Genomic DNA, 23342 nt, shown 5'->3' with positions numbered 1-23342 from the left:
GTGCTGATCTTCTGAGATTTTCCAGACACAAGGTTTCTAGAGGTTTCTAGAAACAAAACCCCATCCAGTGAGTGGCAGAGCTACGCCTTGTTGAGAGAGGTCAGAGGAGAACGGCCAGACTGGTTTGAGTTGACAGGAAGGCTTCAGGAACTCACATCACCACTCTTTGCAAGCGTTCTGAGCAGAAAATCATCTCCGGCTGGAAGCCAAAGATCGAGTCAAGGCCGAGTGTTGAAGGGGTCAAGACTGAGTCCTAGTGAAAGTGAGACCACGTGGATACCGAGACAGAAAAACACCAAATCTTTTTTAAAGCCAAGTCTTTGTTTCAGTTTCATATAAGCAATGTTTCCCATTATACATTTTGGCCTGCCACGGTTTCATAATGAACCGAAAATATTTTTACATTTCTCATAATGACATAAACGAACTCCGTTTTGCGCCGTTGCCTCGGCAAAGCATCGATCACTCCGGGTCAAGTCAGACCGCTGTGTCATCACCATTCAGTGTGTTTATGATTGGATTACTCCTAGAGCACACAACTGTTTACAAGAGCACAAAAGTTCTTCACAGATCAAGCCTCTTAATTTTGCTCTCAAAGTGCACCAGATAATGCAGTCTCTGGGCATGCAACCAAACACACTTCTCAGCCAACCAAACAGCATTCACCTGAAGGCCAAGTGACACAGCACCGGAGATACACTACTACATAACACACAGTAAGCTTTATGGAGGAAAGCGACCTTCGAGCATCTCGGCATGTCTGGACGCCATGCCATGCTTACCCATAAACCCCCTCTCTGCATTGCAACGAAAATACTCGGAGATGTACATTATGGAGGAGATAGAGGAGTAAATAAAAGTAGATCGAATTTTAGCACTCATTGTCCAATCAAAGTATAAATATAGTTTTATTGATGGATTTATTTCAATTAGAATTATTGATAGATTAGATTTTATTCTCCCATCTAATATCATGACCATCTGTTACTCCTAATTATAATGCAATGTCAACATTAGTGCACACATATGTGTGTGTGTGTGTGTGTGTGTGTGTGTGTGTGTGGTATGCAGCTGCATATATGGAGGTGTGTGGGTGTGTGGCCACCTCACCACAATCTGATCAAAACAAAATGTAGGGCGTGGGAGAGTAGCATGGCAGCGGGTAAAGATGTGCACCGAGAGTCGTGAACTTTAATCACTTGCCCAGTGTTCGGTTACTATGCAGAAAGAAAAAAAAACTATTTAAAAAAACAGTACATCTGAGAACAACGGGCAAAATGAACCTCACTTACCGCAATTACTTGCAAACAAATTCTCACACGTTCCACAGCAAGTGGGAGACGAAGATTCCTAACCACACAATACAGATGTTTAGAAACATCTGATCTGATTTGAATCAATTGACAGATACATATATATATGGTTTTATTTTTCACCACATGATCACATTATTTATACGGCATCATGTGTCTACTCGTTTGCAGGACATTTGTGTGTGTGTGTATGTATATATTTATACAAACACACACACACACACACATATATATATATATATATATATATATATATATATATATATATATATATATATATATATACACACACACACATATATATATATATATATATATATATATATATAATTTTTACACACATTTTTACATACTTTTACACCGTATGTGTGTGTGTGTATATATATACAGTGAGGGAAAAAAGTATTTGATCCCCTGCTGATTTTGTACGTTTGCCCACTGACAAAGAAATGATCAGTCTATAATTTTAATGGTAGTTGTATTTGAACAGTGAGAGACAGAATAACAACAAAAAAATCCAGAAAAACGCATGTCAAAAATTTTATAAATTAATTTGCATTTTAATGAGGGAAAAAAGTATTTGACCCCCTCTCAATCAGAAAGATTTCTGGCTCCCAGGTGTCTTTTATACAGGTAACGAGCTGAGATTAGGAGCACACTCTTAAAGGGAGTGCTCCTAATATCAGTTTGTTACCTGTATAAAAGACACCTGTCCACAGAAGCAATCAATCAGTCATATTCCAAACTCTCCACCATGGCCAAGACCAAAGAGCTCTCCAAGGATGTCAGGGACAAGATTGTAGACCTACACAAGTCTGGAATGGGCTACAAGACCATTGCCAAGCAGCTTGGTGAGAAGGGGACAACAGTTGGTGCGATTATTCGCAAATGGAAGAAGCACAAAAGAACTGTCAATCTCCCTCGGCCTGGGGCTCCGTGCAAGATCTCACCTCGTGGAGTTGCATGGATCATGTGAACAGTGAGGAATCAGCCCAGAACTACACGGGAGGATCTTGTCAATGATCTCAAGGCAGCTGGGACCATAGTCACCAAGAAAACAATTGGTAACACACTACGCCGTGAAGGACTGAAATCCTGCAGCGCGCGCAAGGTCCGCTGCTCAAGAAAACACATATACATCCCTGTCTGAAGTTTGCCAATGAACATCTGAATGATTCTGAGGACAACTGGGTGAAAGCGTTGAGGTCAGATAAGACCAAAATGGAGCTCTTTGCCATCAACTCAACTCGCCGTGTTTGGAGGAGGAGGAATGCTGCCTATGACCCCTGGAACACCATCCCCACCGTCAAACATGGAGGTGGAAACATTATGCTTTGGGGGTGTTTTTCTGCTAAGGGGACAGGACAACTTCACCGCATCAAAAGGACGATGGACGGGGCCATGTACTGTCAAATCTTGGGTGAAAACCTCCTTCCCTCAGACAGGGCATTGAAAATGGGTCGTGGATGGACATTCCAGCATGACAATGACCCAAAACACATGGCCAAGGCAACAAAGGAGTGGCTCAAGAAGAAGCACATTAAGGTCCTGGAGTGACCTAGGCAGTCTCCAGACCTTAATCCCATAGAAAATCTGTGGAGAGAGCTGAAGGTTCGAGTTGCCAAACGTCAGCCTCGAAACCTTAATGATTTGGAGAAGATCTGCAAAGAGGAGTGGGACAAAATCCCTCCTGAGATGTGTGCAAACCTGGTGGACAACTACAAGAAACGTCTGACCTCTGTGATTGCCAACAAGGGTTTTTAAACCAAGTACTAAGTCATGTTTTGCAGAGGGGTCAAATACTTATTTCCCTCATTAAAATGCAAATCAATTTATAACATTTTTGATGTGCGTTTTTCTGGATTTTTTTGTTGTTATTCTGTCTCTCACTGTTCAAATAAATCTACCATTAAAGTTATAGACTGATCATTTCTTTGTCAGTGGGTAAACATACAAAATCAGCAGGGGATCAAATACTTTTTTCCCTCACTGTATATATATATATATATATATATATATATATATATATGCACATCTCTCTCTCTCTCTCTCTCTCTCTCTATATATATATATATATAAATATGTGTAAAAATTATGTGTATACACACACACTCCCTCACACGCACATACATACACATATATATATATATATATATATGTATATATGTATATATATATATATATATATATATATTTATATTTATATTTAAACGAGTAGATGCATGATGCCGTGTAAATGATATGTGATCATGTGGTGAAAAATAAAACCACGCGCATGACATTAACGTAAAAAAAATAATAATTAATTTGGCAGAAAAAAAAAATTATGTGTAAAATAGACATGTAGGAAAAACAATGAGGTGAAAAGTAAAACCTCATGTGCTACATGTAACACACTAGTATATGAAACTAAATGAATTTGTAGACACACATCTGGTTAAGAAGAATCATTTCTATGGTACTAACCTCAAAACAACCCCTTCAGCATACGCCCTACTGGGCAGTGCCCCAAAACCACAGGCTTGAAAAGTCACCAAGGTTAACCTGGTCACATGCTCGCACACTGTGGGGAATCCGGTATAACCCCATCATGACCTCAGATCCAAGACAACTGCCATGTCATCCATGTCTAAAAGTGTATTTTGTAATCATTCAATTGAGCTTTTACACCGTGTGTATGTGGTCGAGGGCTTAGAGGGCTTAAAAATTAAAACTGACTACCCAACTGTAAAAAGAACTCTACTGTATTTTTTTAATTTTAAGTTTAAGACAACAAAAACGATAAGTTAGTTCCCGTCCACTAATTTGATTGGATGAGCCGCATTCCAAGAGTGCTTATATTTATTATAACCACACTGGGACATCAATTCAATTCAATTCAGTTTTATTTGTATAGCGCTTCTAACAATGCACATTGTCCCAAGCAGTTTCACAGAAATTTATCAACTCAGGATGGAGATTTTAAGTGTGTGAATTTATCCCTATTGAGCGAGCCAGAGGCGACGGTGAAGAGGAAAAACTCCCTGAAACGATATGAGGAAGAATCCTTGAGAGGAACCAGACTCAAAAGAGAACCCATCCTCAACTGAGTAACAACGGATAGTGTGATTATAAATAAATAAATAAATAAATAAATTTCACTGTTCATTTGGCAAACAAGACATTTTTCATGAATATATTTTTGACTTCAAATATGAAAGCGTGTCAGATGAAGATGTCGGACCAGGACAACCTTTAACAGGAACGTACAAAACAACATGAGCTAGCTAGCCAGCTAGCCGATGTGCTCTAACGTGAGCGCAGCTTCTTCGGGATCTATTTCTGCTACCGGAGCAAAAATAAACAAAACATTTTTCCATATTGTGTCGATATCGTACTCTAACCGCAATCGTGCTTGTGAGACATTGCTTCATGATCATTTACATTCTATTGTCTTATAAAGTTAATAAGACAGAATCATGTTCATGAGAAACCGCAATGTCCTCTGTATGTATCGGAAATCTTTCTGATACTAGAGACTCCTTCCAGTTCCTTTGTTGAACAACACATCTTTTTTTTTTAAAATCTTCATTATTAGGCTTAAATTAGGTGGTGCAATCGCCACAAATCATCGTGCAAGTTGTTACCACAGAAACAATGACGGATTAGAATGAAGACATTAAAAATAAGCATGTTTTGACTCTGAGGTGATTTTATAGAAAATTAATCAAATATTTAAGTAAAGAATTACATTAGTTAATTATTTATTTAAGTAATCTGACCAATTACAATTGAGAATTGAACCGTGCTGTGGTACAACACATACAATCAAAAGGTACTGTTTGCAAATTATTGGCACCCATGACAAAAATGAAAAGCATGACCTCCCCCCCCCCAACCTAAAACAATAATGCATGAAAAATCGAAAATGCATACTGTCGCATTGCAACAAACGTGATTTGAATGCGATGATGATGATGATAGGTAAGGAAACATCTTTATAATGTACAAAATCTGTCAAGCCGTCATTACAAATGCCCAAGATTGTTGTTTGTTGCATGTGATTAAGAACCCACCGGAGTATGGCTAGTTACTTTACACATGATGCTTTACTTGTGCGTGCGTGCGTGTATTTAGCTGTGGGGTTTTTCTACTTTTCTTACCACAGTCTCACACTTGGTTCAAACTATTTTTTTCAGTACTTGCATTACAGTCAAAAATTAGTAAGAAATTTCTACCGATAACATCGGCATGGCTTTCATGACGCACGCTCTACAAACATGGCTTTTTTTGGGTCAGGGCAGAGATTTGACTTTATTCACAGTTTTTTGTGGTTAGCAGGTTTGCCTCGCACCTTCGTGTTTGGGAGTTCGAATCCCATCTCCACGCTGTGTGCGTGGAATTTGCACGTTCTCCCTGTGCTTTGGGGGTTTCCTCCCAGTACTCTGTTTTCCTCCCACAGTCCAAAAGCATGCTATGTAGGCTAATTAGCATTTCCAAAATGTCCATAGTGGTTGGATGGGTAACAACGCCCAGCTGCCACTTTATTAGGACACATGCACGCATGCAATTATCCGGTCAGCTCATGATCAAATACTTTAGTTAAAGATTAAAATGAGAAAAAAAGAAGTGATCTCACTGACTTGGCATTGTTGTGGTTTGTTTTCAGAAGTTGTTGTTTTTTTACATAACTGCTGACCTTCTGATATTTCGTGCAAACTGACACTCGAGAGTTTACACAGAATATTGTGCGAAGACACAAACAAAACAAAACAAAAAACAGCCGCAGTTCTGCAGGTGGAAACCCCCCGCGAGAGACGACAGAGAACAAGGGACGGAACTGGCACGAAGGTTACGGTAACTCTGATAACCACTCTTTACAACCATGGTGAGTAGAAAAACATCTCCGAATGAACAACACACCAATCGAACAGATTTACAGAGGGTTCTCAAGAGCAGAAATCTGATGTTGAAGATCGATGCGTCAAATTTTACTTGTGAACATATAAACCCAGTGACATCTTCATCTGAAATGCACTGCAGTAACAATCTGATGTACAACTGGACTGCGACTCCAAATGACTGAGGAAATACAAAACTGTTGTCGTGTTTTTGCCTCGTGATTAGTTTAAGGTTTATCTTCCCAGCCTTCAGTCAAGCATACCATAACATTCTACTGACCGTCTGCGCATTTGCATTCACATTTTATATTTGTGCATTTGGAATTTGACGTTCGAAGTGATTGTGAGCACGCAGGCCAAGCGAAGATCCAGACAATGACGGTGTAAGTTATAACCAGAAATGAACGAGTGCAAGAACAATGAAAACCATAATAAACACACTAAACACACTAAACATCATGACTGGTGTAAATACTAATACTTTGTCCTTGATTATTTTTTTGCTGTAATTGCACATCATGAAGAGGTTTGTCCATCTTATACCACAGCAATTTGACAAAAACAAAACATCATAGTTTTTTTTTATGTTGTAGAAACTTTGCGAGACAGGTTAATTCCTCTTAACACTTGCACTATATATATATATATATATATATATATATATATATATATATATATATATATATATATATATAAATCAAGTCTTTTCCCCCCTCTCTCCATCTTGAAACAAAACATAAAGTTTTAACATTTTTAACTCTGACTGCTGACACTGGAGACTCCTTCCAGAAAAATCTCACCAAATCAACAACCATATCAAAAAACAACGTTTATGTGGATTACTATACTGTACTATACATTACTATAGAAATGATAACATGCTAGAATGAGCACATTAATACATGTATTATCAACACCTTCTGACCAGTCACATTTAATAGACCATTTTAGAACATTCTAGTTGAGTCATTTCCGATTCTTTCAACTTGTTGCCTGTTCGTTTTAATCTGCGAATGTCTTTTCAGATTGCAAATGCCGTCATATTTGACACATACTGTATTACCCTTTCATTCATCAACCACAGATTATTTTCACAACTTAAGCATCATAGCTTGAGATTCTTCCTCTCTTCTTCTTCTTCTTCTTATTAATATTTTTGTCTCTATTATTTGAGACACTGCATTCAAGTCAGCCTTTATACTGTATTTACACAGATCATGACCTTGCGACCTATCTAACCTCTCATTGGTGCCACCTCAAAACTGAAAAACAACTTGAGAAAGCTGTTTGACGCTGTGTGTTTCTGTGCACTCGGGGTGTGTTTGATGCCACAGTGTTGTGCACTCTTTTTTTTCTCACAAATCCACGACCAGAGAGCTTATGTGAAAATCAGCTGTCTAATATAAGCACATGGGGTTAGAACCAGTGTGCCAAAACCATCACACAAACCCACACATACACTTTCTCATAATACTACAGCACTGTTGATCCCTGTGCACCAGGACAGGTAAGACAAACCAGTCTGCATAGCAAAAACAATGTAGTATAGAATTTAATATAATTGTTGCCTCTTTATACAGCTTTAGATAACGTGATATGTTTTGAAATGTTTTCAACAATTTCGGTTCTATCCTTGTGCACGCATTTGTTCTTGGAAAATGGAGAGCATTACATATTTACATAGTCAGTAGTCATGAGGGATATTTTCCATGTTACGTCCATGTTAAATTATGAACTATATCTTTATCTTTGTCTACTCTTCACTGCAGTGCTTTATTGAGATATTAGATATTAGAATGAAAAATTAAGTAAATCAAGTTCACACGTCACGTTCTTTTTCTTTTTCTTTTTTTTTTTAAATACCAGGATGTCGTTTTTCCTGAATTAGCTCATTTTAATGCATTTCCTTTTAAATGTTAATACCATTTTTGTTGTTTAAATAAACAAATAAAAACCCATCCTGCATTTGAATACGAAAAAAGATAAATGCACAAGCATTTTAAATTCGTCTTGCCTCAACTTCACTTTTTTAAAAGGTTTGTGTCATTGGATTTAAAAAATAATAATAATTTAAGAATTTAATTCAATTGATTGTTTTCCTAGAAGTGTTTTATTTTACTAAAACCACGGCAATATGCTCATGACATATTTTTTTATTATTATTATTGGTTCAAGAATATCATTGTATATTATGCTTGTAATACATGTGTGCATTTGAATCAACAGACTATTAAAATGACACTAAGCAGGCCTAGCCATGCAAAATAATATCATACACCATTATAATGTTAATATTGTAGATTTGGACATTCTCAGCTGATTGAATAGAACTGCTGATGGAACAAGGACCACAGACCAGGCTGTAAAATACGGAGGTGAATACAGCCAAAAGCCTTTAAAGCACAAAATAAGTCATTTATTTGATTGTATATGTTTATTTCTATATGAATGCATGGTTTATAATCACATTTGGAGCATTTAATGCCTCATTTCAAATGTGCACACAGTTATAATGGAGATCTTTAAGAATTCATTTTATCTTATTGTTTTACAACCCCCCAAACTTCATTTTATATTTCGGAACACATTTGGAATGGAATATATTTAGACATTAAGTAGGCCTAGATTAGATTATGAAGTCATACTACAGAAAAATAAATAAATAAATAAACAAATAAAACGTTATCTGTTATCCACAAGAATAAACCACTCAAAAATGTTTGCAGTATATTTTCGAATTGTATTAAGTGTATTAATAGTCATTTTTTATATGACTTAATAATATGTCCTATTATTAGTGAGATTTAAGCTACATTGTATTATATATATATATATATATATATATATATATATATATATATATATTCGTATATATATATATATATATATATATATATATATATATATATATATATATATATATATACATACACACACACATACATACACACACACATACATAAGAATATAAAATACATAAGAATATAAAATAACTATAATAGTTAGTCATTATAACTTACCAAACTGATGTAGGTTATAAACTTAATATTTCGGTAAATTTACAGATCATGTTTAATCCCTTTGTCACGCCAGATATCTTCATATTCATCAAATTAAGAGCCTTTACTTGTCAAGTGTGCTGGCTTTCCACCCGGATTGGGCGCGCGCTCAGTTACAAAGCTCCTACAGCCTATATAATAAATCCTTTTCAGTAAATATTTTTCGTTATCAGAGCATCGCTGCTGTTTATTTCCGATCAAATGAGACAGTTTTTTAGTTTTCAGACGTCTCTTAAGGAGGCTCTGGCACGCAATATGACTGAAAACACGAGAGTTAATCATCTCGAGAGGAGTTCTCACATCAGCGGCTGCACGCGATGCGTGTCCTTATGAGTCCAATATCCGAGCCCACGCGCTCAGCTCAGCTAGGATTTCGTGCAAGTGAAAACCGCTAGAAACACCTGAAAAGTAGGGTGACTGTTTGTTTTGACGGTTACCATGGCGATATTATGTCTTCCTCTTAAATTATTTGACTAAACTGGGGTAAAAAGCAGACAAAACAGTGACATGCAGCTGTTTTTGAAGGGGCGCGTGCGCACACACCTGTGCATTCATCTGAAAAAGCATAGGTTGAGGGACATTTCTGTTTTTAATTCTTCTTCTTTTTTAAATGGTATTTTAAATCCTGATCAAAAACGGCCCAATGCAACCCATTCTTGTCCTGCAAACATAAACATAAAGTGCTTTTCCATGTCATTGTCGGTGGTACCATCATGGGTACATCTTTTTGTGCCTTTTGGATGGATCTTTTACCTGGGAAGGTACAAGCATCCAAAATGCATACTCTTGGACAAGCGGAATCTTTAGCCAGTTGTACAGTCAATAAAGTTTGGTTCCATCATCATCATGAAGAAAAGAAAAGAATATATATATATATATATATATATATATATATATATATATATATATATATATATATATATATATATAAAAGTATGGGCTTATTCTGTTTGGACAAACTGTTTGTGGACGCCTGTATATACCTATACTGTATGTAGGCCTTCCACAAGAAGAAGAAGCACACAAACGTATAAGATGTCATTGTACGCTGTAGCATTACAGTTTCCATTTACTGGAACTAAGAGGCCGAAACCTGTTCCAACTTGACGATGCCCCTGTGCACAAAGTGAGCACCATGAAGACATGGTTTGCCAAGATCGATGTGAAAGAACCCCCCTTCGCTCGACCTCACTAATTCTCTCGTGGCTCAATGGGCAAATCCCCACAGCCACGCTCCAAAAACCAGTGGAAAGCCTTCCCAGAAGAAGTTATTTTAACAGCAAAGGGGGACAAATTCTGGAATGGGATGTTAAAAAAAAACATAAGGGTGTGATGGTGGGGTGTCCACAAACTTTTGGACATATGGCGTATATTATATATTTATTGATATGCACATTTGATATGCCTCACTATCATCCAGCTCCAAACGTCTGTCTTATAAAATGAAAAAAGAAAAAGAAAAAATCTATACATTAACATTTGTGCTAGAAAAGGGTGTTGTTATAGGATAAATTGAAATGTCCATAATTCTACAAATCCCCAAAAGTTGTACAATTTGTCATCATTTTAAATAAAATAAAAAAAGCACTGAAATTTGTTACATTTTTTTAAAATAAAAGGAAATCTAGAAAGTTCTTTCCTAACTGACTTCCTTTTTTTCTTTTATCTAATTTCTTGCATGCTTCTCAACACCAATAGCAAAACCTCAGCTCTTGATTTTGTTCACAAACTACCTTAGGGTAAAATCCCTGTCCACTTAAGACAGTCTGTCTGTAACTGATTCATAAAACTGTGAGGATTCTTGACAAACATGACTCATAACTACAGGTGGGGGGTTATGGGGGGGAGACCACACCAGGACCTACACCACTTTCTAAGCTACAGTACTCATCCCTTAGTTCATAGGGATGGCGTTTTCCCTCAAACTACACTGAGCTTGCCTTTGTACAAGGTACATATGGCAAACCATTTTTCTCCTACCATCGCTAATCATCTTCTGCTTGTCTGGCTTGCTGAATTTGCTACCATTTATGAACAGCCACTGACTTCCCAAGCTTCAGGTTCCTAAACTCATGGCACCCATATAGGTCACCACACTCGCTTCTACAGATCTTAGTATTGTTTTACAAGACAGTGGTATCACATCCCTTGGATACTTGGATTTGGTATTGCTGAATCTTTCTAGCTGTCCCGACTACCGTGTTCCATCTGGCACCAGTGGACTACTCAAATTCCTGTCTACCCTTGTCACCAAAGCTACTGACCTCAGGTACCACCCTGCTCACTGCTGAACCGGATATATTTTGCTCAGAGCAGGGCCGTAACCACCACAGACACTGAAGGGGACACATCCCACCCAATAATCAGATATAGATAATAAGATGAAAGGCCTGCCCGGGGGTAGAGAGTGAGTAAACCTGAAATATAACAAACCTTCTAATGTAACTTGTTTTTGTATTGTAATACACACTGACCTTACTGTCTTGCATTGTATATATAATTTTTGGGCTTTTATTACATGGAGACCTATAAAGGACCATTACGTGTGTGACCCCTCCCCCACCAAATGGTTTGGTCCCCCCAAATGTTCAGGATGTGGTTATGGCCTTGGTTCAGGACTGACAACTTTCTGTTCAGTAACTTAATGCCTTAACCACAGACCTTTGCTTGCAAGTATAGCCAGAAGATTTTTAAACACCCTAGCTGCTAGATCTTACTAAACATCCATGGTCTATGCTTTGGAAGTTCTGACCATCTCTCTAGAAACTCCTTCCAGGACATCTTTTCCTCAAGCCAAGGCTGACCACTATGCTCTTGTGTCAATAAGTTTGGTTGGCCTCCTTTGATGCTGTTGTTCTCCTGAGTCACCTCAACTATGCAATATGCACAATTCCACAAGGGTATTCATAATTTTCCACCTTCTGACTGTTGCTTGCATTGAGGAAAAATGTTTGCCAGGACAACACGTACCTTGTAGAAATTCAATTTTGGCTTCCTGCTCTTCAGAATTGCAACGCCACCACCTTCTTTTACCAGGATGTGCTGTGCTTGCCTAAACTCGCAACTCTTATCAGATAGTACTCTGTATGTTGGTTTTATTTATGCAGCAGTTGTTACTTTGCTTCCTGCTGAATTCAATCCCTTGCTTCTTGAATCTTGTGGGAGCTGCTCTTTCATTATCTCCGCCCTTGTAGACATGACAGGCTGAGTAGACATCTAATAATCATGAGTAGATCATTGTCAAATAAATAATATGCAAGTTTGAATGAGCACCATAAGGTGACCTGCCAAATTGGTGTGGTTTTCAGTGCATTATGTGTTATTGATGCTACTGATAATTATGATGCTGATTAATTAATTAACAAATGATACAATTCTCTCTCTCTGTTTTAGAGCAATGGATGACAACAGAACCTGTTGTACCTCCATCCCGGACTATCCCACCACAGACTATGATTATGACAACTGCACAGGTGACTACAAGCTTGACAAAATAATATCTGCTATTATCTTTTGTGACCAGCAGGGGGCAGCAGTTTACTCTCAATCAGCATATGTTTATATACATACTATGTGTTTACCATGATGTTGCATTTTGATAGTTTTATGAATTATCTGTTTTTGTTTTGTGTATAGTGCTGAACTGTAAAGAAATTAGGACTTGGTCGCTGATTCCATTTAGTCAGTCTTCATTTAGTATTCTGTAGTAGTACTTGGCTTTGTTTTTTGCTTTGTTTTGAAATGCCTATATTGATCAGTGCATTTCTACATCACTCTTTTTCTACATCAGAAGAGTTAAAGAGATAGGATTTTAGAAATAATTTGATTATCTCAAATGAGAGATTATTATTTTGGTAATCAAACTCTCTCTTTATCACTACAATACAGGCAACTATTCGAACTGTTCGGATTTTGGCGTTGAGATGTGTGAGCCAGATAAAAGGCAAGAGTTGACCATCATGGTTGTCCAGAGCACGGTCTTCCTCATCGCCTTCGTCCTTGGTTTAATTGGGAATAGTTTGGTGATTGCCACATTCGCCAAGTATCGTCGCCTCCGTCTGAGGTGCATGACCGACGTCTTCCTCTTCTATCTTGCCATTTCTGACCTGCTGCTGCTCCTGACTTTGCCACTGGAAGTCAATGAAACCTTCAATGACTTCTGGGCATTTGGAAACGTGATGTGCAAGCTAAACTATGGCCTCTGTGCCATTAACACTTACGGTGGCTTGTTGTTGCTAGCGTGCATCAGCATAGACCGCTACCTGCTTGTAGTACGAGCCAGGACCGCTCAGGCGCTACGTCAAAGTATGCTATGCTACAGTATATTGTCTGCGATTGCCGTGGCAGTGACCTCTATCGTCCTCAGCCTGCCAGAGCTCTTGTTCACTTCTGTGAATAAAAGTTCGTTGAGGTGTGAGTACATAGGGTACGAGGGTGACAAGGGGAGGGTGAAGATGTGTGCACGTGTGGCAAAGATTACAGGTTTCTGCGTGCCATGTATTGCCATGCTGGTGTGTTACAGCACCATTGGCCACGTATTGATGCAGGGCCGGGGAAAATGCTTTCGCAGACAGAAGACACTGCGACTCATAGTAGCACTGATAGTGGTCTTCCTGTTGTTTCAGCTGCCATACGCCATGGTGCTGTCTTTCCGATTGTTCACATCCAATTATTCATGTAAAATGTGGTCTGACATTCACCTGGCCGAGGATGTCACCCGCAGTCTTGCTTATGTCCGTTGCTGCCTCAACCCACTGCTCTATGCTCTTGTGGGAGTAAGATTCCGGGGTGATGTGATGAGGTTGCTCCATGATTGTGGTTGCATCTGTTCTTGTCTGTCACATATAACACCAAACCTGAACTATGGAAGCTCAATGAGTGCCTCGTCTCCTCCTCCTACTAGTACGATAATGCCCTTCTCTGATGTTTATTCACCTAAAATCATACCTGACAATGCCAAGATCGAAAATCCTGAAGGTATGCCACTGACTGGGGCCAAAGAGTCATATCCACCCAACATATTTTTCCCTTCTACTTTCCCAAACTCACAGAAACCTGGGGACATTGTTTTTTCAACCTATACCTGCCAGTGAACTCTTCTTTTTGACTATATGTAACTTTTTGTATAGGCTATGTAAATAATAAAACTCATTGGGGTATGCTCTTTTAGGGAAATAATCAATCAATGACATGGTGTTACTGTTTCTACCATGAAGTTGATTATTTTCCTATAACAGCACATCTCCAAGTGTTTTATACCACAGCAATGTGTCAATGTTCGCAAGACAATTTAATTCTTATAAAGTTTAACTTGTGTTATAACCGCTGTAAGCCTTCATTCTTTCATCAGCTTGTCACTGTCATGTTAGAGCTCTCTGTCGCCAAGACTCTCCCATGGCAGAAAACTGTTATGTTATGGGCTGACACTGGAGACTCCTTCCATAAATGTCACCTTGCACAAAACATATATATATATATATATATATATATATATATATATATATATATATATATATGGCTAAAATCATCAATCATACAAGTCCATGAGTAAGTTTTTTACTATAGGAACGATAAGCACATTAATATAAACTTGTCAGTTCTAATGTCTAATGTCAGAGCTGCTGTTATAGGAAATGAATCAACACTTTCAGACCAATCAGAATTGACTCCCCAGCCACTGTGGTATAAAACATTTTAGCAGAGATCGTGTTTGTTTCTTCCATTGTAAAAAATGTATTAAAATTTAATACATCATTTATTTTCCTTTATAGAGTGGAAAACTGTAATATAAAAAGGTCTAGTTAATTGTCATACATTTCAGCCTTATCTCTAATATTTAATGCAGCTTTTTACATTTTTTTAAATTCATCTTTTTAAGTTGAGACCAGATGTAATACTGCTATTACTTATTAATGTTGTAGCCTAATAATTCAGAGTGAGTGGTGAACATGCTTCTTGCAAATGGTTCTGGAATGAGTTGTCATTTAGAATGAATTTAAAACCATTAAAACACACATGCTACACAAATACATCTGTATCTTCTTTTTTTTGTTTTGTTTAAATAAGGAACCAAGAAACGTGGTCTCTTTAAATAAAACCTCATACTGCTTTCCCTAATTAGCCAACAATTCTGCCTGCTGCATTTGTGAAATGCTATAAGCCAATTAACAAAGAAATAAAAGCACTGCTTGTGGTTTCAAGGGTCAAATGTAATGTTATCCCAGTCCAGTTTGTAGTTTGTAGTTCAAGTTGTCACAAGGAGATTCACAGAAACCCAGATATAGATTTAGATCTCTGATGAGCAAGCCATAAGCGAATGGCAAGGAAAAACTCCATGAGAAGAAAGAAACCTTTAGAGGAACTAAACAAAGGGAACTGTTTAGGTGACACCAGATGGTGGGATTATAAATCATTACAGTAGACAGGTTTTAGTGAAGACACACAGTACTAAGTAAGAACAGTAGAGGGCATAACTGCACCAATTGCACCAACAATAATGTCACCTATGCTATGTATTTTACACTGGAAAACTGTCAACCCCATCAACAAAGATTCTCATTCTCATTCTCATCAACATATTAAACATATTCAAATACTAGGCTTAAATGTGTACAATAATATTTTGGCTATTTAATGGAGACAAACAGCAGTTTATTCTTGAAATTTCCACTGACAGAAAACATTAGGTCCAAGCTGACACCATTTATAGCTCAATTATGCATATATTGAAACCTGGATAAAACCCCAATTAACTCAAGTGAAGGGTATGTATGTAGTGTCTGAAAATTTTACATTTCTGTCAGGAAATGTGTTAGAAATGTATTCAACAATTGTTAACTAATAAATAAGTATTAGTTTCACATTCAAGAAGGTAATCTATTTTAATGCGTTACTAATTTAAATATAATGGTAGTCATATTTCGGTTGGAGGACGCATAGACCCAAACCTTGTTTCTTCTACTAATAAAAAATCCCCCAGATATTTGTTTTTGGTCATTTCCAAACTGAAAAAGTCACAGTTTGGCGATTATTTCAGAGAAGGAAGATTCATAACAAATGGTATCTATATCAAATGCAAAGAAATTCCCATCCATCCATCAATCCATCTTCCATACCGCTTATCCTACACAGGGTCTCAGGGAAGCCTGGAGCCTATATGCAAAGTAATTATTAACCATATTTAGTGGTTATGCTAAAAATGATAGAAACCCCCCTCCCAAGTGTATTTTGAACTACAACCTATATGGTAAGTTAAAAACCCAAAGAAACCATTGAAGAACCCTTTTCTCAGAGTGTTATTGATGTCTGAAATCAGACACTAAACAGAAATGATAAATTACTGCAGTCTTCCTTACATCACAGACCCATGCCAAGAGAACTTCTACAGTTTGAATGTATTTGTCTAACATTTAAACCGTATCGTCCGTCTTCCACAAAAGGTATCCAACATTTCAGATGTTTTGGGGGGTTCCTTCCCACCATCCTGCCAGTGATGGAGCACTACATCTAGCTGAATTTTCCAAATAATCCTACCTTGACTTGACTATGAAGTGAAAGTTTGGAAATATGGCTTTCCTACAACACCAGGATAGAGCACCAAAAAAACAAATACAATTTAAATGGGTTCACTTTTTTCCATAAAAGTATTCAGATTGCATACAAGTAATAAGACTATTTATAATTCATTACTTGGAAATACTGTATGTCAAATGCAGGTTTTTAACATTCATTTCTGTACTTCAGAGCCAATCAGATTTGCTAGTTATCGTTCATTCTTTTTCACTAGTATGATTAATACAGTCATTTCTGTTGCTTCCTTCCTAGTCTTGTTTGTTAGTTGCATTGTGTGACTAATTTTGAGAGAGATTACCCTTGGTGTGAGTGACAAAGCAATGGAAAAAACTGAGAAAGCAAAGCGCGCCATAAGATAAAGAGAGCACAGGAAAAGGAAACCGCCTGCAGCAACCTTCAAAATGTGCATGCTTCTCAGTACTTCCTACAATTTGTCATGTTTTTTCATCTCTGTCAGCGCTTGAAGTTAAAAAAAAAAAAAAAAAAAAAAAGAATAGGTGCCAGTATTCCCCTGGTCTGCATGTTAGTAATATATATATATATATATATATATATATATATATATATATATATATATATATATATATATATATATTAAGGATTGGTATTGTTGTTGACCTCATATAATGTAGATATTATGATACATCATTGTATAGTCCAAAGTATCATATACTTTTCACACATTCCATCTACAGGGGCAAAAATCCAACTGGCTTGACTGTAGCCTCAAATATCATTGGCTAACTAATTTTTCCGGAAGTCAGTTCTGATTGGCTGCCTGCCGCTGTGGTTGACTCAACAAGATGGCTGATCAACGGGAGGTAGGGATGGGGAAATGAAACCTCATAAAGCACTGAGGCTTTCCCCTGATTGTTCCAGGAAAAGATTCAATGCTTCGAGAGTGTCGAAAACAGCGCCATCTGGTGGTTAGTCAAAAAAAAAGCAGCCAAAAGCCTGTGGAAGAAGCTCCGTCTTATGAAGCCACCTAATACTCCGCATGTAATTTCAATGTTATGGGCACAAATAAAAGCCTAACACGTGTGTGTGTTGAATTTCTCCCTGAGATAAATTCATTTACCCATTAAAGTGTGTCGATAAATGAATATAATTCAATGTGATGTAACAGAAGAATAATCTACACATAGCCTATATCAGTGGTTTCAAAGTGGGGGCTGCGGCCCCCTTGGGGGCCGCCAGGGGGCGCCCGGGGGCCTCAACAATTTGGTGTGCCCATCCCGCCCACTAGTATGTTTTCTCTTTCTCACTCTCAGACAACCACACACACACAGTCCATTCCTAATGAAATGTAATGTAAAGATGTAAGATGTAATTATTAATTAAAAAAGGGGATATATTCAGAAGTCTGTATTTTTAATGTATTTTAAAGACATCTTGCAAAAAGGGGGCCTTGGTCAAATGTTAATGCCATTTGGGAGGCCTTGCCCTGGAAAAGTCTGGGAACCCCTGGCCTATATGACTAACAGAGTTGCATATGGCAAGTATTTTGCCTGAAATTATTTGTATTCTTCATATTACTTGTATGACTGGGTATTTAAAAATGTGATTGAACAAGTTTGAATGAAAATCATTCATTTTGTTATGGACAAATTATAATAAATTTCTGTATTATAAATTCTTTATTCTAATATTTTGAGATAGGCCTACTGGATTTTTGATTTCCATGAGCTGTAAGCTGTAATCATAAAGATTAAAACAAAAAAAGGCCTGAAATATTTCACTTTATGTGTAATGAATCTAGAATCTAGTTCCACTTTTTGAACTTTTTCACGATATTCTTTTTTTTTATTTTTATAGATGCACCGGTATATGATATATACATTTGATATTTCCTAAATAATATTTCTAATGTCATATGTATAAAATAAAAATATTGCAATGTTGTTATTTGCTTTTTATTTATATAAGAGAAATACCTGATGTTTTCAGCAATGTCAGGCATGCTGTCAACTCGTAGTCTTCACTGTTCGTAACTTTGGCGGACGAGAAGTCTCGCAGGTGTAAGGTTACTACGGTTATATGTCAATGATGGCAGAGGATCAGGTGCAGGTGAGCGGGTGTCGGCCGGCCATCAATGAAGTGCTGGAGTTTAATGACAGAGGAATGGACTTAGTCATCCTAAATTACGTCTTAAGTATCTTAAAAGGAAATTCATACAGTACAGAACAGAATGCAGAAATTTCAGGCAAAACTGCTTTAGGCTCTCTAATACTTGGCTAACTGTTAGTCATCCTAGTAACGTTAGGCTTTTAACAATACATTTCTCTGGTTATGACAACTTGGAAAACATGTACAAAATAAAACAAGGATTGTGCTACACAGTTAAAAGGGTGCAGTATATATAACTGTGCTACCTCTGAACACATACAGTAGATGTATTTGGCTGTGGAATGATTTCTCAGCTTGTCCAAACGCTGATGAGGCCGTCCACACAAATGTATCCATTTCTCCAGGTTTCTGGCAGGTTTAGGGAACGGGTGAAACTGTATATTGCCCAGCCTATCTGGGTACCTGCTGTCTCAGACAAGCACCTTTTCACCATTTTTGAAGTTCACAGATGTAAGTCTACTACCATGGTTTGTTTGTCAGACAAAATGGTGCATAGCAACGGGGGCATATAATATTTTGATTGGTCAGATCGTGTGTCAATGAAACTGCTAGCGAAGGTGGAATTGCAAACCTTGGACGTCCTCTCAAACTGACAAGAGATTCCACTACTGCGTGTGGAGCTGTGAGCTTGCTTGACTAGTTCAAACACTTCCTCTAGAGCCTGAATGATTTCTTGAGATACTTCCACATGTCTTGAGCGTGCTTGCAGGAGATACCACTGCTGGCTGCACACAAACTCCATGAAATCCTTGTCAAGTGGTGTTCTCAAAAGAGCTCTCTCAAGCTTTGACAGAAGTTGCTCCAAAAGGTGACGCTTTAGAACATGCTACAGAACAAAGAAGAACAAAATATACTTAAGTCCATCAACAAATATTATAAAGTGACTGACCACTCTTCATCTTCAGTTTGCATATTAATCTAACAACTCTGTAAGCCAGCAATGACCTAAAAAGCCATCAATGAAGCTTGTGAAGGCAGAATTTTCCCCTTGTGCTGTATATTACAGCAATGAATTATAGTTTAAATACGGCTTATGTAATTAAAAGTACAGATGTGGGTGAGGTGTGGGACCTTGTACATGGGACAGAAAGCATCATAATGAAACACAATCGACAAATCTTATTTACAAGTTATTAATATGACTTATAACTAAATCTTTCACTAAAACAAGTTATTTAATCCAACAGTAAAGTCACAACCTTTTTTTTTACTAAGCCGGTGATTTATTATCTGGGGGGTGGTCACAACTATTCTTACTAAATGAATGATCGATATGATAATGTCAGCTGTTAACATCCCAACAACGAAAAGGCTAGCTAGTAAACTGGTAGAACCAAGGGCGTAACCATGGTATGGACACGGGGGGGCAAGTTTGAACCAAAGTTTAATACTGAAAATCCGCATATTTAGAACATAGTTTTAGGATTACAGTTACTGTTTGAATTCATGTGATTTCTGTGTGATAGAAGCTCCCACAGCATGGGGAAATTGTAGGGTGCTGTTGACATCCTGTGGGCAGATGTATTCTCTGCTCCATAACCTACCATGAAGCCTACCACAGCAAGTAGAGGTGAGCTGTGTGCAGGCAAACCACACATGCTAGCATCTAAACACGCAATCACGACTTTTAAACAGACTCAGAAAGGATGGCTACCTATGAAACTAAATTCAACACTATATATACTATGTAAATACAATTTCCCCACGGATGCTTCCAAGCAATGCTGTGTTGCCTGCATTGTGACCAGGCACCATTATTTTCCCAGAAGAGCAATGACTGACTCAGATGATCATTTGAATTTGTCAAACTGAATATTCTGTTTGTGTAACTGGTGCCATTTATTATATTAATGTCATCATGCTGTTTAGCTTGCTATATAATAAGTGTACAAAGTGTACAACAATATATAGTGGCAACCTGAAACGTTAGCTATGTAAAGGGTACTGGAGTTTTCTTTTCTTAAATCTAAAGACAAACTGCCATAACTAGTTCTGAATGGAGAACTACAATATGGCCACAACTCAGACGTTAGTTCCATAGCTCTCGTTGCCAAGCTAGCACACCTCAGCATTACGCTGAGCCTTATATCTGTAAAATCACTGAGTTGCCTTAGCACAAATGTAGTGTAAAGGAATGAAATGCTGCGCAACTTTTCTCACTTTCACTCGCATTTATAACAGTCTGTCACAACGTGAGGGTTCACAGCGAACTCGGCGGGAAGATATGCACGTGAGTGCAACGTTAATGGTCAAAAACTGGAACTGACGTTAGCCTAGCCTACTTCGTGGGTGTGCAAATATCAAAAGTTAATCGACGTTCTTAAGAACAAACCAAGCCATGGTATGATGCCTTCTATACTAAGCTAAGGTTACCTACTATTTAGGGATCTAGTTACGTACTGGAAATAAGCTCGTATGTTCTGCTACACTTTTCTACACTTGGCTGCGGTCTCCATTTCTTGCAGACTGAGCTGCTAAAATATATCGACTAATTTGCGTTGAGTATGGGCGCAACCAAGTGTACAATTGGAGGGGACACACACACACCGATTTTCCTTAACAAACGGAAATATATTAAAAAAGGAATAGACTTAAATAAATAGAATAGATGAAGAAAAGACAGATCCGTTGGCAAGGTTCAATAAAGGGGGACATATAAAAAATATTTTGGACTGTATTTTGGGGGGGGGGGGGGGGGCGGGGGGGTTGGGGGGTTGGGGATAGATTGGTATTTCCTCATCACTGGGGAAACATTACCCCCCCCCAAAGAATGCGTGGTTACGCCCCTGAATAGAACACTTCCTGTCCCTTAACAACTGGTAAAGATACCCTGTATTTACATGTATTATATTACATAATGTAGCATGTTGTGAGGGTATAAATCGAAAACTATCAATAAGTTTATTTTATTTTATTTTTTTTAATGACTATCATGAAGTATAAAGTTCACCACAGTGGCAAGTAGCCAATCAGAACTGATTTCCGTAAGGATGAGTCAGCCAATGATATTTGAGGCTACAGTTGAACCCGCCCACTGCTTAAAAATGAAAAGTGTTGGCACGAGCAGGTCATATACAGTAGAGATACTTCCTCGCGATTTATCGCTTTCCGCGCGTGAACATATATTTTAACTCTCACGGTTGTAATGTAATGCGCGCACGAGAGTCAATAACGCACTCGGATTTACCGGCAGATTTTTTATCGCGTGCCAGAACTTGTATTGCGCACACAGCACTGTAGATATCGCGCGCGCGCGGGTTCTCCTTTCCGCGCGCGAACATTTACTTTCCTCTCGTGCTTGTGATTTACCTCGGATTTTTGGCACGAATTTGCCTCCATTGAAATATAAACTTCTACAAAAGATATACCCATACGAAATATATACAAGTACAAAAAAATCTACTTATTGATGATATCAAGCCTACTCATACAAATACAAAATATCTACTTTTTCGAGATACAAAGTCTACTCATAAGAAATATAAAGATGTCTCAATTATTGAATAAAAGCAACATTATGCAGCAATATTTGAAAAAAGTACAATCTTCCAATGGTCCTTTTGTTTACAAAAACAAAGAGATTCAAGAATATTGTTCTGACTTACAACTAATGATTACAATGGAAAAACCATGCTTGATTGGAATTATAAACTCTAATTCACAGGGAATTCCTTGTGGACTTGGCTCTTACTACGGTGATGGCCATGTCTTGACTGCCTTTCATGTCCTTGAAAATACAACAAACTCAGAAATGTTCTGCATTTTCTTTGCTCCGGACACTCAACTGATCTATAGCGCTTGCTCTAAAAAATCTGATCCAGATCGAGATAAGGCTTTTATTAAACTATTTGGTGATACTACTCCACTTGGTGGTGGTTTACAAAATCAGATTGGCAAAATGAATGAAACCGAAAACATATATTTTTACACTTTAACCCCTGATGGGAATTTTTGGAAGAAGGACGGTAAAATCCTTCGTCCGAATTCAAGCATGAAGGCACAAATGTGTACTGATGAATTTATAACATCTGTAGCAGGTAGAGATGGAGACAGTGGCTCACCTGTTTACAATACTAAACATCTATTGATTGGCATATATCGGGGTATCTTTACAAACCCTGGCACCCCTGAATATGGCAGCTTTTCTGAAATTTCTTCAAAAATTTCACCCTGGGTCTAAACACCAGTGTCTGTGAACAACAAAGTGTTTGCAGTATATGCCGGAAAGGATTCCAGACAAAACCTACGCAGACAAAAACATGCTGAAATTCCAAGTGATGATCTTAAAACGCAACGGTCCGCTTTTATCACACATTTAAACTGCACCATGGTCTTCAGATTTGTTACTTATATTTTTACTTCTCCTGGATTTTGTTGCATTGTATGATTAA

General features: G+C 37.7%; 1 protein-coding gene across 2 annotated transcripts; it reads left to right on the top strand.

The window, feature by feature from the left end:
• Positions 1 to 7016: 7016 nt before the first annotated feature.
• On the top strand, positions 7017 to 14703 carry ccr10 (chemokine (C-C motif) receptor 10). 2 transcript variants are annotated; one of them, XM_053618848.1, is made up of 4 exons: positions 7017 to 7700; positions 8494 to 8568; positions 12646 to 12725; positions 13141 to 14703. In XM_053618848.1, the coding sequence occupies exons 3-4, from the start codon at positions 12650 to 12652 to the stop codon at positions 14343 to 14345; spliced, it is 1281 nt and encodes a 426-aa protein (XP_053474823.1). In that variant the 5' UTR covers positions 7017 to 7700; positions 8494 to 8568; positions 12646 to 12649; the 3' UTR covers positions 14346 to 14703. The 2 variants fall into 2 exon arrangements, with proteins under 2 accessions (XP_053474823.1, XP_053474756.1); XM_053618781.1 differs by lacking the exon at positions 8494 to 8568.
• Positions 14704 to 23342: the final 8639 nt, after the last annotated feature.

The sequence above is a fragment of the Ictalurus furcatus genome, chromosome 1 (assembly GCF_023375685.1).
Source record: "Ictalurus furcatus strain D&B chromosome 1, Billie_1.0, whole genome shotgun sequence".
Taxonomy (NCBI): domain Eukaryota; kingdom Metazoa; phylum Chordata; class Actinopteri; order Siluriformes; family Ictaluridae; genus Ictalurus; species Ictalurus furcatus.
This window is presented reverse-complemented; position numbering and strand designations above follow the sequence as displayed.